Here is a 16,401-nt window from a genome sequence, read left to right on the forward strand (position 1 = left end):
GATGCTAAATACAGACCTGGATACCTCGAATTCCGTCAGTCATTAACCTGTCATCTTACAAGGGGGATTTACACAACCATTATGTAATTGACCATTAGAGGAACAGATGCATCTGAGCTTTAAAAGTCAGGCGTTTTATTTATAATTATGCATGATTTGAACTCCTACAAGCCAAGTCCTCATTTCACTTCTGTTTTCATTTTTAAACACCACACAAATGGTAAAGATTGCATTTACGGACAAAACTGAGATTTAACCAATTCTGCTTTATTTAGCAGGTTTTAGAAGACATAGCCATATTAAAACTCTGCTCTAGATAAGTATAATCCATTTAACATAGCACTCGGTACTTTTTCATGTTTGCCATAATAAATGTAGGCAAAGAAATATTATGTATTGAAAGTGTACTCCACATGGAGTTCTAGGAGAAAAAATCACGTGTATTTTAGAATTAAATCCTGCACTACAAAGAGCTTGGAAAATTTGTCTAGATAAAGTAACACCACCTCGAAATGAGTTCAGCACATCAAGCTGTGGAGAGAGCAGGGAAGCACAGGGAGGCAGTTGCAGGATGGGGACGGGGGGGCAGGGAGGGGGAAATAATATTTTATCATTTCCAGTAGGTGAACTTTTATTTTGGAAAGTCCTTTTAGCAAAGATTCATCTGCTTTAAAAAAGAGTGAAGAGCTGAACGTTTGCCTTTTTCTTGGGTTATTTTTATCTGCACAAAGTTACCAAGAATCAGCCCCATACTGATAATAAGGGAACAGGTACTCACTTCTCCTCAACCATTTGCTTTTGATATTCCTCATACTCCTCTCTGGTCATTCCTGCAGCTGCTGCTGGGTCAGAAGGGGTGCTTTCTTCTTTGCTTTCTTCCCCTCCACCTCCAAGTCCCAAATTCTTTACCTGGTTGCTCAACATACTTTTCATTAGAAAGGCCATCTTCTCAAAAAAAAAAAAATTAACTATAAGCAAACAACTATGAGAAAGCCAAAGCAAAAATGCTTTTAAAACCAACAGTTGTAAGCAAGAGAGTTTCTACAGCCACATCAGCTCTTCAAGGGCACAGTGCTAGTGAAACGTGAATGCCAAAACCAGTTTGTCAGCCATAATCTGGATTAAAGAGTGAACTCCTTAATATCTAGAGGCAGATGGTTCAGATTACTCCAAAAAAACCATTAGATGCAGCTACCTACTTTTTATATTAATACCATAAGCTAATTGTACACACACACAAATCAATGATAGTGTGCAATAGCATTTTGATGTCTTCAGTCTTGAAGCTCTCTCTCACTTTCACAGAGACCAAAACACTCCCTGGAACACACCACCTCTGAATTACAAACCTGCTTGACTAAAAGGCCACAGTAAAATCATAAAATTCAGGCCACTGAGTGGAAATACTTTTGTATTTACACAATAAATGGGATTTGAAAACTGAGATTCTTCATTAAGCAAAAAACCTGATGCTTTTTATCCATTAAAATTTTATCCCAGTGGACAGAAAGTACGCTGAGTGGTTTTCCTTCATCCACTTTTCATGTGGTTGGTTTGTCTCACAGATGAAGGGGGCATTACTGCTACGATGCCTTTTTTTCCAAGAATGTAATCCCCCAAAAAAGCAAATCAGATCTTCCTAATTTTGTTTCCCTTGGGTTTCTGTCAGCTCTTCCCCAGGCTGTCTCCACGTGGATCAGCACTGTGGGGACAGGAGCAGTTTATCTGACTGATTCTGTGTGCTGTGATACGGCCTGGATGCCTTTTGCTTGGGGGTTCTTTCTGTAGGTCCTCATCTTCCAAACTTTTCTTCCCATTATTAGACTGGCCAGGTCTATTCAGGTGAAGCTTTGCAGGATCTGCTCCCTAGGTCACAGACTATTTGGGGAAAGAAAATCACCTGCTAGGTCACAAAAGGTCACGATTTGGGGTTTTGAACATCCTGCTATGACTGATTGCACATGCCTTAATGAAACATTCTGTAATTTTGATTATCTAAATGGTTCTCCATGCACTCTCATAATTTCACTGAGAACTGAGAGATGGGAGGATTCCAGTTTGCTTAATGCTTTAATCTATATTACAGCCTTTCTAATTAAAGCAGACCTATTACTATTAAAAAAAAAAAAAAGAAAAAAAGGCAGGATGTTCTCTAATGCTGGATTATTAGTGATTAAACAAGAAACTTTAAGTTTCTTTTTGAAATTGAGTATTACTCAGAAGCATGAATTTCAAATAACAATGAAACTACTTTGATATACTACAAATACCTTAGAAAGCATTTTTCTTAAAACAAAATGCATTTTTATAATAACTGTGCCCTTTCAGAATTATGCATAAGTTGCAAGACTTTGTGGGCAGAATAAACTTTTGGCCCGTGACCAACTCCGCCCTTGATTACAAAGTGAGCACACTCCGAGAGAAGTCTGAGATAAATATAGTTAGCATTTTCTCTGCGCTGTGACAGGCACGACTAAATGTTCAAATGCTGTCCCACAGCACCATTACTTAGTGCCAAATGCCTGTTGAGTCCCCTGGCAGTGGCTGGTTCCCCTTTATTGAAAATCCTCCCCCTGGCACAGGGAGCACCAGTGTGCTGTGCTGGGCACTCTGCAAACACTTCCAGTGGCAGGGCTCAGTCTTCTCCAAGGGGATGGGGAATGTTACCTCCTAAACTCTGTGCTGTTGGTGCTCGCTGAAAAGAACCTTCTCTCACTTGGGGGCAGATTCAATTCAAGATTCCTCTCCTCCACTTATTAAAAAATTGCTCCTGGCTGGGGGAAAAATGACCGAGAGGGAATTGAGCCTTGGAATGCCACTAACTGCCCAGTATGAGGCAGGACTGACCCTGGATCTCTGAGCAGTCAGGCTCTGAACAGAGGGTAAAGAATGCTTCAAAGGCACTTGCTTGGATTTCATGGACATGCACCAAATGATAAGAAAAAGGCTTACTAAAAATATGCATCTTTATTCAAATAAGGTTATATCTGAACTCCAAGTGTCAATTTACATTAGTCAGAAACAAATATATGAAAATGTCAGCCGTTTGAATTTAAAATAAAAAAAACAAACCAGTAGACAATTCTTCTGTTACAGTAATTGATCCATTGAGAAATGTCAAATTTTCTTCAAATAGCAAGTTACAAACCATAGCAGGTAAACTACAAACTGTAAAACGGGTGATTTACAAACCGTATTGTGCATTTTACTTTTGAAAGATTCAGATGTGACCATGTATTTAATATACCCTGACCAGGACCATCAGATTCTCTTGTCACTGCCAAATATTTGCTACTTATCATCCACAATTCAAATATAATTACTAGACTTGTTCTCCCTCATACTGTCAAACTGGATTCCAAGTTGTCTTCTCCTCCTAAGTTGTGAAATCTTACTTGATAAGAAAAGAACCACACTACCAGTGTTGAAAGAAACTTCTGGTAGCCAGCTTGACTGACAAATATTCCTAAAGTCCAAATTTGTTGCTATCACTTCGAGGACAGGCAGGACGAAATTGGAGCTGGGCAATTGGGAGCTTTCTTTAGATCCAGTGAGTGCTGAGGCAATTATGGGAGTTCCAAGGAGAGGCAACTGTGAAATGAAGCATGAAGCAAAGTTATCAGTTGTCTGGTGTTCTGCTCTGGACCACTTGCTCCCTAAAGCAGAAGTTTCCCAGCTGCCCGTGGGAGACGTGTCCGATCCAGCAGCAGCATAAACACATGAGCTGAGCCTCCTACTGAAGGTACAACTGTAGGCTTCAAGTTTCCCCTAGACATGCCCAGCCTTCTCTTCTGTCTGACAAAAGAACCAGAAGGATGGGCTGCTCCAGCTTTAAAACAGAGTTATGGTTGGATAAATTCACAGTAACAAAAACACAGGCTTTTCCCAATGGATACATCGGAGCTGCTCCTCATTACCCCACGTACACGCACCCACTTACAAAACACACTGGCAAGCCCTCCTGTCCAAGGGCCTTGCAAAGCCTGCTCTGAGAGGAGCAGCTCTGCTGGGATGTTGCACTGGTGGGAGAAGGCCTGTGATTGAAAGGAACAACACTGTACAGCTTCAGAAAAAGTTAAGAAAATAGATTTAGTTAGAAGAGTCAGGGTTGTAATAGCTTAGACTCAAGGCACCTGTAAATATCTGCTGGTGTTGAAAGAACTGAACAGACAAATTCTGATGTGTTACTCTGGCTTCTCTGAAAGGTTTTCTTCTTTGATTTACCCATCTATCCCACAAGACTAGCCTGAGGCAGTAGTTTCTCCAATTAGTACAGTAAAATCTTCTCCAATTTCGAAATGAATCTCTAAAGCTACCCCACTTACAGAATACTACATCCTGCAGACGTGTTAACTGGTGTGTAGGCAGGATTGTTTTCTGGGTATAGCACAGGCATTCACTTTTTGGACTCTGTATTTTAAGTAGCAAAATATATTGCATAGATATATCATCCCTCCAAACTGACAGGCACAATACTGAAGTGTTCTTCATTACAGTGAACTTGGCAGCATGTGTTGCACTCCAAGGGAGTAAGTAGACTATAGAAATGCAGTAGTAGCATGTTAGAGAACAGATAATTTTTGCAGATTCAGACAAACAAATTAATAGTTAAAAGTGAAATATTCTGATGCATTTGTGTATTTTATAGAATTTTTAAAATCCACCAAAATACCTATTCTAACCCTACACACAAAACTCAAGGACAAAGTTACCACAGATATGTAAACAAGGCAAAATTATTTAATTTCACATTCCTAAATTTGGCTCTCTGCTTTTTCCTTTCCTGAAGCAAATGTTCATTTGATAAGCAGTATCAAAACCACATGTTCAGCCTTATGCTTTCGATATTAAAGCAGGAATTGACACAAAATACTGGTTCTGCAATAGCTCCTGGATTAACAAACCTGTCTGAAGCAACACCTTGTGAAGAAACGGTTTAACACCTAATACCTGTACTTTAGAACACTTGCCATGTCCAGATTTAAACCAAGCATCTGTATTTGATACATGAAAGACACAAGACAGTTTTATAAAAGTAAAGACATATCCATACACTAAACATATCCTTAATAAAATCAGATTTGAAGAGGTATAAAGCAATAATCTTTGCTGGAAAAGTTCCACAAATCTCCAAACAAAATTACAGACAGACTTGAAACTACAAAAAAAAGAAATCAGGCCCACAGTCTACTTGAAGAAACTACTTTATCACATTTTCTCTCACTGCCTAAAACCAAAAGCCAAAATAAGAACATAAGGCTTTCTTTGCTTGTTCTGTATAATTTGTTTTTTTATATCAACAGTCAGAGTCTTTGTGTTCACATATTAAAAAGTGTTTAAATCTGTATTTCATAAAGAGTTAGAATTAACAAAAATATTCTTATACTTTTAAATCCAAGTGGTAAACAAATAAAATGCTTATAATAAATTTTTACTCGCCAAAAAAATTACAGAAGAACAGGGGGGGTTGTCTTCTTCCCCCTCCCCCCTTTTTTTTTTTAACTGGTATGTCAGAACACTTGGTAGCAAATTGTCTGCACGAATCATCCATCTGCAAATCACACTGTGAACAATCCCCAAACCTTCAATTCCCTCCTCTGGAATCCTAACAAAAGCAGAGGAATTGGGCATTTGTCTTTCAGTACTGATGAGAAAGTTGGTTGAAAACACAGACCTAGACAGGGTCTGCAGTCTTCCCCCATCCAGCATTTGCTCTGCTGCTCCACAGTCTGTTTTTAGCTTTAGCATCAACCATTTAAATAAGAACTCATTTTGTTTAACAAAATTCAATAATTTACAATATTGACGTGTATCGAACACTAGAATTTCCCTCATTTACAGAAGTGTAGAATTTTCTGTGCATACATACTGCTCTTATGTACACACAAAAGGAACAGGTCATCAAAAGAACTTTTTGGCTGCTGCTTCTTGTTGGCTCCTGAAAAAAATGCAGAAAAGAATTCAAGTACTTATAGCATAAAACTAGCTAACTGGTTTAAATTGTCATTTATTTGAGGATTAAAAGATTCCATTCCTTATCAACAGAGACTTAAGGAAATCAAATAAAAGTCATATCACAAAAACAGGATGTTTTCTATTTACAAAGACATTGGTAGCATCACTATTGTTTCAATTTTGCATCAGGCACAGAAGGAATAAAAAAACCCCACATTCTGGACAGAAGCCAGAAACTGTGAAAGAACATACAAGCTGATTTTTAAAAAACTTTTAGCATTTTTAAAAGCTTCTCACTATCTGACTGGCCTACAGATCATCTCAGAAAAGGAAACAAATGCAATTAAGCAGGGAAAGAATTTACTTGAAATAGGATTTCCTTTTTGTTCTGGCACAGAACATATTTATTTCCTTAGTGGATACAGACACTGAGGATCAACCACACACAGCTGCTGGAATCACAAGGGCATCCAAAAGAACTGGAGGGGCCCAGCCCCTCCTTTGTCCTGGGAGCCATCCTTCCAGCTGATGGGCAAAAGTTACCCACATCAGAAACACCCCCTCTGCACTTTGCAGAGCAGCAGGCACATCACAAAAGCTGGTGCTGTCAGCAGCACTGCTCTGATATCAGTACTGCTCATCCTTCCCCAGGGGCAGAAAACAGCATTTGTTCTCTGCAGGGCAGCACAGCTATTTTGGTCCCTACTCCTCATTCTGATGAGGGTGTGTGAGAAGCAGGAGGGAGGACTCCCAAGCAATGGTACATTATCCTTTCCATCAATGCAAATTTCATTTCAACATTATGGCTTCACGAGGAGGAGGAAGAGAACAGAAGAACCATCCTAATTAGTTTAGCCTATGACTTGGTCAGTCACAAGCTCTAAAATCCTTTGCCCTGCTGTCTTTAAGTACAAACACACTCACCTATACATGATATAGCCAATGAACAACACTGTTTGCACTGCCATGAATATGATGAAATGCATTGTAGATAAGCACGAGGGAAACGGTGGCAACTCTGGGCACTTGGGTTTGTCACTGGATGGCTGAAAAACAAGAAAGACAATATTTGAGAAAAGAGCAAACAAGACATACCATCAAAAGACTTACATGTAAGAAAAAAAAACAAGGTCTTTGCAACGTGATCTAAAAGTCAGAACACAGGCAGAAAAAGGACAGAAATGACATTACTCTGAAAAATCAAAATCTTACTCATCTAACTTTCCCTTTTCGCCTTTATGTTTCTCAGATAAACTGATTTATGGGGGTTATAGGGGAAAGAATAAGAGAAAAAAAATCCCATAAATTTGGTAAATTAACCGAGAACCTTCTATGGGATCATAAACTAATTGAACTTAATTGCTGCGTAGGCTAGACTAAGGTGATGAGCACAGTCATCTTTCACACTTAGAAACCTTAAGCAGAACCTGCCCAAGTTTGCCCTGATTAAAGCTCTCCCTTCTGTGCAGAAGCAATACAGAATCTCCTCTGTGGAGAGCTGTTAAGTAGGGGGACAAACACAAAAAAAAAGCACCCAGAAAACCTAATTGCTTGACCTTGTTTCCACAGGAAATTAGACTAAAAATCATGCTCTTTGTGCAAAACTTCTCATCAAGACACAGATCATGCAGTTAGGTCAAGGCACTGCAGTTTTAGCGAGGCAGCTTAATGAAGGATTAATTGCTCCGTAAATTGCACGCTGGCTCATCCTGCTTTTCACTAACAGCCAAAGAAAGAAGTATTACAGTCATGCTTTGCACTAGCAGCACAGAAATTACCATATTTCGTTGTGCTAAATGCTCAATGTCCCTCTTCACTAGATGAAGGTGTTCTTTGATGTCATTGAAGTGCTGAGTTGTCTCATAGACTCCTGCAGAGCCGGGGTGTTGAGCTCCACTGATGGATCTCAGAGTATCAGTCACGGAATTTCTGACACAAAACAAACAAGAAAACATCTTTTAACCCAGAACAGCTTTCCTACAAACATTCTGCAGTTATTCTGGACTCCCATCAGTTCAGAAAAAGTAGTTTGTGACACATAGTTGCCCCAAAAGGCAGAAAGCATTTTTTCTAGCTTTCAAGAATACCTGTCAAGAAATAATCCCTTAATCAAACTCTGATTTTAGTGAATTCCACAGCCAGTTTCCCTTTGCACAGTGCACCATCTCCCAGAGTCACGCTGAGAACAAGGGCTGGCAAATGTTCTGTTGCTACACATCTGCTCTGCCTGACTGCCTGAAACAAGAGTTTCATCTGAGGCTCTTGCTGAGGCTTTAGGATAAGCAGAGTTTAATGCAATCTTTGAAGGAAACCAAAAGCTGTTTGAGAAATAAATAAATAAAAGCAGTCATGTAAGAAATAAAAATAACGAAGAGGCTTTAGGGATAAGAAAAGATTTAGATACATCCCTGTTTCATGATTATCATTTATATGAGAAACTCATTTCCCATATGCATTGTCATAATACTTAATATTGTCCTCATGGGAATTCATTTTGCTTCTACAACAAACAAAATTAAATCCATGAAAAGTTGAGGTTCCATAACTAATTTTGTTTTAGGTAAACTAGTCAATGAGAGAAAAAAACGTAATCTCTAATCAATATGTTTATATAATTTTCCCCTACTGTGCTGTTTCTTTTGAGTTGCAAAGAGGATTATTCTACAGCTAAAATATTTATCATGTGATTGTTAATCTCTTCATTATTAACAGAATAGACAATCAAAATTTATGTCTTCGGATTTCTTTTTAATTTACTTAAAACTTGACATTTCGTTCAGATGAGAGCTTCCTTCAATGCCTTCCCAGTGCACTCCTCACTCTTTGTACAGTGCTCAGCAATTTTTCAGAGTATCTCAGAGTGATTTGTTTTGGGAGGGAACTTTAAAGCTCATCTCGTGGCAGGGACACCTTCCACTAGCCCAGGTTGCCCTAAGCCCTGTCCAACCTGGCCTTCAACTCTCTCACATTCTCTAATCAGATGGTTCAGAAATCCACAAATCTTGACAAGAAAATTACTTGGCCTGTAAGTCCAGGCAACAACGGGCTGTTCATTTCTATCCAGAAATAAAGCATTTCTTTAATCTAAGGAAAATATTAAGATGATGTTACGCAAACCCTTATCTGATAAGTAGTCACTAAAAGGGCAGACTGCCAACGTTAACAAGAAAATCTAATTTGCTTGCAAGGTATAAAGATTTGTCAAGAATATTAACATAAAAGCTTTCGTGGAAGAACAAGTGCAAAAATGGAAGTACTCTAATCTTCATTCTACAAAAAACTGACCTACTTAGATAAATCACAAGAGCTGCCCTTGAACTAATACAGGAGAAAAAGCCACAACTTGTTTTTCTCCTTTTTTTCCTTCTGTTTTTAAACACAAGGTAGGGAATGTTTTAGCTACCATAAATGAAGGGCTAAAGCGGCTTAAAGCCATTCCTGATTAAGACAGCGACAGTAAAACATCTTAAAAGAAGTACACAGGCATGCCCATCAAACACAGGCATTTTCTCAAATCCATTCTAGCAGTATAGCACCTTCAAGATAAAGCTTTTCTTCATTGCCTTTAAAAGGGACTGGACTTGCCTGCTGAAGTGGAAACTTGTGATTAAAAAAAGGCAAATTAGGGGTTTAGCCATCTTAGGGACACAAACTTACTTTATTACAGAAATTAAATGTATGCAGAGAGTCACCACTAAGGAACTGACACAGAAACTTCAAGTTTGTCAATACTGTCCCACTGAAATAATAAACAGGATTTAAAAGGTGGAAAATCATACAAAATTCAAAACACACCCTTAATGTTTAGAAGGCACTTACCTTATTTCATTTACTTGTCTAATGACCTCTTCCTGAGTTTTCACAACTGTCTCAATCTCTTGCTGGGAAACCTGGTGTGTGGCAGGGGGAGGAAAAAGATCAACATATCTTAGAAAAAGCAAATCAGTCACACTGCCAAAATTAGGCTGGGCTGGGAACCACCAGGGTTTTTATTTACCTGTCCTTGTTGACCTGGCAAACCAGCTCCTCTCTTAGCAATCTCATCTGTGACTGCAGAGACGTATCTCCTCTGCTCATCCAGAATCATGTCCAACTGCCTGTTGAGCTGTTTGATCTCCAGGTGAATTCGATTCTGCCCCTCAAAGATTTGCCTCAATTCCCGATCGCTCACAGTTTCAAAAACATCATCCGCTGATGAGAGAAAAGCACAGGCGGTTCTTACAAACATGCATTCCTCATTTTCCCTGCTCCCTTAATGTATCCCAGTGGATATACCTTCCCCCATCATTTCATGTATTTGGTGTCTGTTTTTCACCACTGACATGGCAAAGGACACTGAACACCCATCCAAGGGTACCCACCCAGCCAGACCCACACTCCATCTCAGAGCTCCTGGTTCAGTACCTCGGGTACTGAACATCATCACAAAGTCCAAAAGACTCTGTGGCAAAGGGATTATTATTTCTTAGCAACGGAAGGCTGGACAAGGTTTCAAAAACACATTTGACTACCAAGATAAAATGGTGTAGGACCTTTAGAACAGTCATAACTATCACTGTGCAATAAAAATGACAACCTGAAATTTCAGCTTTAGATGGCTAAACATGCATATATATACATTCCTGGTATATATGCATTCATATACAGCTACTACAATCCACAGAAGTAAGAAATGGCTTCCATTATACTTTCAAATAATCAGATTCTTGTTTGCTCAGCATTAGGCAAGCATTAAAAAGCTTTTCCATGTAAGCACACGTTCCAACATATTCACTAACCCATCTTTAACAGATGGGAAAAAAAAGTTTTCTATGAATGTGCAGAAACAGAGTAAAAGATGCCCTTTCAAATAACAACAACAAAAAAAAAAGGTCATGCTTGCTTAATCACCACTTTACAGAGGGATGCATGACCTTCTCTCCCTTCTGTTGTTACATGCAGATCCTCATAATTCCCACCATGCTTCCAGTCATTTATTTTGCTTTCAATCCAGGCATGACCAAAAGAACTTTCTATTTCAGGAAACACTTGACAAAGAAATAACCAAAGAGTCTCAAATAATGTAATTAACGACAGTGGGAGCTTAGTAAGATCAGTCAGAGTATCAGGTCCTAGTTCTGATCATCCTGGAAAACGAACATTCCCCTTGACAACTGAAAAATGGCTCAGATAACTTGCCTGGCTGTCCTTGCACATCAGGATGTTCCTTTTGAAATTCTTCCTTCTTTTTATCCAATTCTTGTTGAAAGTGTTCAAACTCTTCTTGATACTTCTCTTTATCTTTTTGAGGAATTTCTGCATCTGGTGTTGGCTTTAAAACATTATCAGGGGAAGGGGGCACGTGTGAGTTTTTTTGTCATGTTCTCCACCACTCCTGTGTAACTTACTCTCCAGCAAGGCTGTTCAGATTTCAGATGTGAACACGTAACACAAGCACTGGAGCACATTAAGCTGAAGTGAGAAACCACACATTCCCATGGAGACCCACAGCTTTTCCCCAACAGACACATACTTTCTACTATTAAAATGTAATCAAGTTTTACAAGCACAAATGCTGTTTAGCAGTACAGAACCATTCTAGAGGTAGGGCAAGTTGAAAGCAAGAACAGATATTTGCCCACTTTCCAAACAAAGTGTACTTTTTAGTATTTCATGTTTTGATTTAACATCAGGATTTTTGTTGCTTCATTGATGTTTCCAGAATTCTGGTCTTAAAAACATTAATTACAATACTACCAAAACGTAACAGTACCAGTTTCATTTTTCTAAAACAGATGACGTCACAGCTGCATGCCAAAATCCCAGAACAGGGATGCCAAGTGTGACTTCAGAGGGAATGCCATAATCTGGTGCTGCACATAAAACATATACAATAACATACTTTATTAATTATGCATAAAAATGCTTACTACTTCCTTCCCAGGCTCAGTCAACTGGAAGGTGAGAAATGACAGGACATCATGATCATCTGTATTCAACAAACAAAACAAAAACATGTTACAAATCCCAGTACTTCCCAAGTCAACTTTCCACCTGCAAAGGATCTTCAAGGAACAGCACCCTCCCAAAGTCCTCCCAAGAGTCTGTGCAGTGGGGAATGAGACTGTACAGTGGTTTTGTCATGACAAACTGAAAATTATTCTGCTGTAGCCAGGAAAAGGCCTAGGCATATCAGTAATTTGGGAATGGGAGAGGATTAATTACATCATCGTGGTCCAGAACTGGTGTAATGGATCAACACTAGCAGTAGAAAAAAACTCCAACTTCTCTTGCGAGCCCTGCAAGTCCCCACACCATTTGTCCCAGTTTTAAACATTTACTACCTGCGAGTCCCCCCGTCGCTGCAGATATTCCAAAATACCCTTGTGATGGCAGCTCCATGTTTTCCACTTTTGCACACAGTTCATAGTCGTCTTTGTCCGGAGTAAAGCCATTGTTCACTGACACCTAAAGGGATAAACGCTGGAATTAACACAGGGGCCTTTGGGTTTTCACTCTGTTCAACAGTGTCCCAGTGAGGAAGCTGAGGAACACGAGCAGTTCCCCTGTCTCAGAGCACTCACAGTCAGGGTTTTTTTGTAGTAGGTGATCTTCACTCGCACGGGGTAGGGCTTGTTCCGGAAGTCCCTCAGACAGGAGGCCAAGGCTTGTGTGGCCCCGTCACTGCACACAGAAACAACCCCACCTTAGGATTTACCAGCTAAGACAAGAAAGCATCAACCTATCGCTCAGCAACATCAGGGCAGTGTTTCAATATGCAAGTTTTTCAAAGCCTGTCCCCGTAAGAGCACTGAGCTTGTCTGCAGTCTGCAATCTGCAGTACCAGGTGCTCTGCACAGGACACAGTACAGATGGGATGCAGCAATGGGGAAACCCGTTTGCTCCTAAGACACATTCCTGCATCTGGGAACAGAGGTGGAAATAAGCTGTAGTCCAGACAGCACCAACTAAGCTAGACACCTTCCTCCTCAGAGAACACAAAAAGGTGTCAGTTGTGTTGTTCACAACAAACAATCAGAAATCAAAATTAATCCAATTAGTTTTAGTAACAGGCAATTAGCTTTCAGTTAGTCACTTCTGTCAGTTATAGGCTGTGTGTGGAAGATACCTATGAGCAATGAAGAGGTAAAAAGTCTGCACCTCTATCCGAATTCACCCATCCCAAAGGACATATGCCATTTAAATATCCATCAGCTGCCCATTTCTGTGCTGTTACTGCAAAAGCAGTATTTTAATAAATAGAAAACCTCAAATATAAAGAAAGCAACAAGGTTTCCTATGAACAAAGCCTTGTTTCTCAAAGCCTTTCATGCAAAATTTCATCATTCAAAAGCAAGCATTCATCAATACCACTGAAAATAAACTTACTTCTGATGGTCATACAGAAGCTTTCCATTGTTGCCTACAACAATCACTCCAGGGTTGTTTTTCTAGAAAAAGAAATGGCAAACAAATGGAACAGTTTAATTTGAAGTGAAATATAAGTAACAACATTGACAGCCTTTCTGTGATAGAGCACCTTAAGTCGTTACACCTCAGATGTTTTACTCTTTTGGAATTTCTGAATGACACTAGCAAGCTGCATGCTCTGCCAGAGACTGACACGTTCTTTGCATAGTTAGAGGTGGGAAAAATAAATACAAGTTAAGTTCCTGGGTATACTACCAACTACCATAACTGGGCAAATGCAGAAACACGGAAGCCACAGTCTGGGGAAATTCAAACGTAGTGAAGACACAGTCCTTGAAAGTAACAGATTACTTAGAACATCCAACTTTGGATGTTTTTCCCAGTGTTATGTAGCCAAACAGACACTATGTTGACATCCTACTGACCTTGTCACAGTCATTAGAAAAACCTTAGGAGCTTTCTGTCAGAGACTAAACAAAGGCTGTTGAACACACTCCCAGTTATTTGAATTGCTAGAGGATGAAAACGAACTAAATGATAACGGAAAAAAAAATGGCAGAAGAATTTCTCCATACTGGGACTGTAGAAAGTCAGAGACTGTAATTTAAAAAAGTCTCAGACACTCCAGTACTTAAGACATGTCAGACCAATACAGGCATGACCAAGACTTCTGTTTCCATTAGAAGTGACACATCATCACTTTAGACAAAGGGTTTTACACCACACTGACTGAACTTGTCGTGGTCAGAGTCCCAGTGCTATCAGAGTTCTGGCAAGCAGTGCTGTCCATGAGAAACTTTTGGCAGATGGCATCCTCAGCCAACTAAACTATGCCACTGTCCATGTTTATGCCAGAAGTCAGGAAAAAAAAAAAAAGGAAAAGGAAAAAGGATCTAAAAATTCGTAGTAAGTTGAACAATACTCTGATTCTATGTCTTGTCTCTGAAGATCAGGAACATAAACATCACCTTCAGTCTTTCAATTTTTTATATATGATAAAGTTTGCTGTATATCAAAAGCCATCTGTAGGGGGGAAAAAAGGCACATACACCTACTAAAATATATCTAAAATGTCTAAAAGCAAGTCAAAGTCTGCAGGGAAAGCAAAAAAAGCAAAGCAGGCCTACTACGTATTATTAAAGTTTCCCAGGATCATTCTGGGCTGGAACACTGGAAATTGAAAACAACAACTGTCACTCCCATCTGCTACAGAATTTTTGCTGCTGTTCCAGAAAAAGAGCATCTCTGAAGACAGACATAGAAACTGGTGTTCCCACAGTGTTGTATTTTAGTACAATATCCCTCTTCCAAAGCACACATCTCCAGATGTACCAACATCAAAGTGTGCAGATATTCCAAATTTCGGATTATACATAGGTACATGGCATCCTCCCTCCAAACCCGACACATGAACCAATGTTCAGTGGAGATTCAGGATGTGTTATGCTTCAACTTTCAACCTTAAAAAGCAAGTGTGAAAAAGTCTAGTAAAACTTCTGTAAGGGAAACTTGTCTATTTTATTTTATCCCTTTGAAGTGAAAGATGGGAAGAGTAGGAAAATAACATCCTATTTTTTCCACAACATTAGATGTATGAAACACACCAGAAATTAGTTTATAGTCTTTACTAGAAGAGTTTACTTCCAACTAACCTTTCCATCATTGTCAAAAGAATCAAAGAAAATTCCAACACCGTTCCATTTATCAGCTGCCCCGAAAACAGGACCTTCCAAGCCTTGCTCTTCTGTAAACCAGACTGCCTATTAGGAAAGCAAGAAGAGTGGTAAGTGAAGATTCCCTTTTAAAGCAGGGCCGTTTGTTTCAGGGAGATCAGGGTGTTCATACCAGCCCATCAGCTCCAATGCGGCCTCTTCCTGTAACTCGAAAGGTCACTTCGACTTCCCAATATTCAAATATTGACTTGTTTTTCGTCCACACTGACCCTTTTTGGCTTTTCAAAGATGTTGTTATACGAATCTGATCTGCACTCGGTATGGCATCTAGAAAGGAAAGGAACCAACACTTTATGTACAAAAGAGAAAATATTGCAAGTGCTTAACTAGACAATTAACAAATCTTCCAAACTCAGAAAATTTTCTGGTCTCCTCAACTAGAAAACAGTTTTCAAAATAACTTTTTAGGCGAGTACTCAGCCACTTGGGGGCCAGGAGAACCCAAAATTAAAGTCAAATAAAAAAAACCCGAAATACACAGCAGAAGTTACTGCAGAGTAACTATAGGAAGGCAGAACCTTTTGTGCTGTAAATGTCAATACCTTCTACGTGGGGGGCCACTTAGGAGAAAAACCTTTCTGAGTAGAATGGAACCCTTAACCCGTACTGCAGAGAACACATAGCCGGTATAAACGTTGTTCAATTAAGTCGTATTTGCGAAAGCGGAATTTTCATTTCCAGCTCTCCCATGATGAAACTCAGCCCTGTTTCTGGCCGTGCCGAGGCGCGGGCGGGCTGTCCGCGGTGCAGCGCGGCAGCAGTGACACATCATCACTGCCGGGAGTCCCCTCCCCACGGCCGGGGCCGCCGCGCCACAAGGGCGCAGGTGCCGGGGGCCCGCGGGCACTTCGCCGCCACCGCCGCGCCCGCTCTGCGCCGCTGGTGCCAGGCGGGCCCGGGGGCACGGCCGGTGCTCGGCCCGCCGGCCCCGGCCACCTTCGCAGGTTCCCCCGGGCGGCCGCTGCCGCCTCCGCCGCAGGAGCGCGAGCGGCCCGGCCCCGCCGCCCCCCGCCCGCCACTTACTGCCCGTGTGCACCCAGAACGGCACCGTCCCGTCCGCCTGCACCAGGTGCGGCCCCTTGAAGCTGTACTTGTACTCAAAGCGGCGATGCGGCGCAGCCGCCGCGCCCTCCGCCTCCTGCGCGGCGGCGAGCGCCGGGCGGGCGAGGGCGAGCAGGAGCAGAAGGATGGCGAGCAGGGGGAGCCGCGCCGCCATCTTGACCGTACGGGACGCCGGGCACGGCCAGCGGGGCGCCGCCTGATTGGCCGAGCGCGGGGGCGGGCACGAGGCGGGGCGGGGCCT

General features: G+C 40.9%; 2 protein-coding genes across 3 annotated transcripts in view; both read right to left on the minus strand.

Annotated features, from left to right (window-relative positions):
* CPLX4 (complexin 4) overlaps positions 1–1,970 on the minus strand; it is a 9,589-nt gene extending 7,619 nt beyond the window's left edge. The window contains exon 1 of the mRNA XM_017839183.1: positions 779–1,970. Coding sequence (XP_017694672.1) covers positions 779–945 — 167 coding nt within the window. The 5' untranslated portion in view covers positions 946–1,970. The remainder of the gene's footprint in view (positions 1–778) is intronic.
* A 1,263-nt stretch (positions 1,971–3,233) lies between these two features.
* On the minus strand, positions 3,234–16,331 carry LMAN1 (lectin, mannose binding 1). 2 transcript variants are annotated; one of them, XM_017839181.1, is made up of 14 exons: positions 16,122–16,331; positions 15,211–15,365; positions 15,018–15,125; positions 13,324–13,385; positions 12,519–12,618; positions 12,279–12,402; positions 11,865–11,923; positions 11,134–11,266; positions 9,953–10,146; positions 9,775–9,845; positions 7,734–7,884; positions 6,880–7,001; positions 5,870–5,938; positions 3,234–3,591 (listed from the first exon to the last, which is right to left on the minus strand). In XM_017839181.1, exons 1-13 carry the CDS (start codon positions 16,312–16,314, stop codon positions 5,902–5,904), a joined length of 1,509 nt encoding a protein of 502 aa, XP_017694670.1. In that variant the 5' UTR covers positions 16,315–16,331; the 3' UTR covers positions 3,234–3,591; positions 5,870–5,901. The 2 variants fall into 2 exon arrangements, with proteins under 2 accessions (XP_017694670.1, XP_017694668.1); XM_017839179.1 differs by having other exon boundaries at positions 3,234–5,938.
* Positions 16,332–16,401: the final 70 nt, after the last annotated feature.

This window comes from Lepidothrix coronata, unplaced genomic scaffold (assembly GCF_001604755.1).
Source record: "Lepidothrix coronata isolate B3197 unplaced genomic scaffold, Lepidothrix_coronata-1.0 Scaffold382, whole genome shotgun sequence".
Classification (NCBI taxonomy): Eukaryota; Metazoa; Chordata; class Aves; order Passeriformes; family Pipridae; genus Lepidothrix; species Lepidothrix coronata.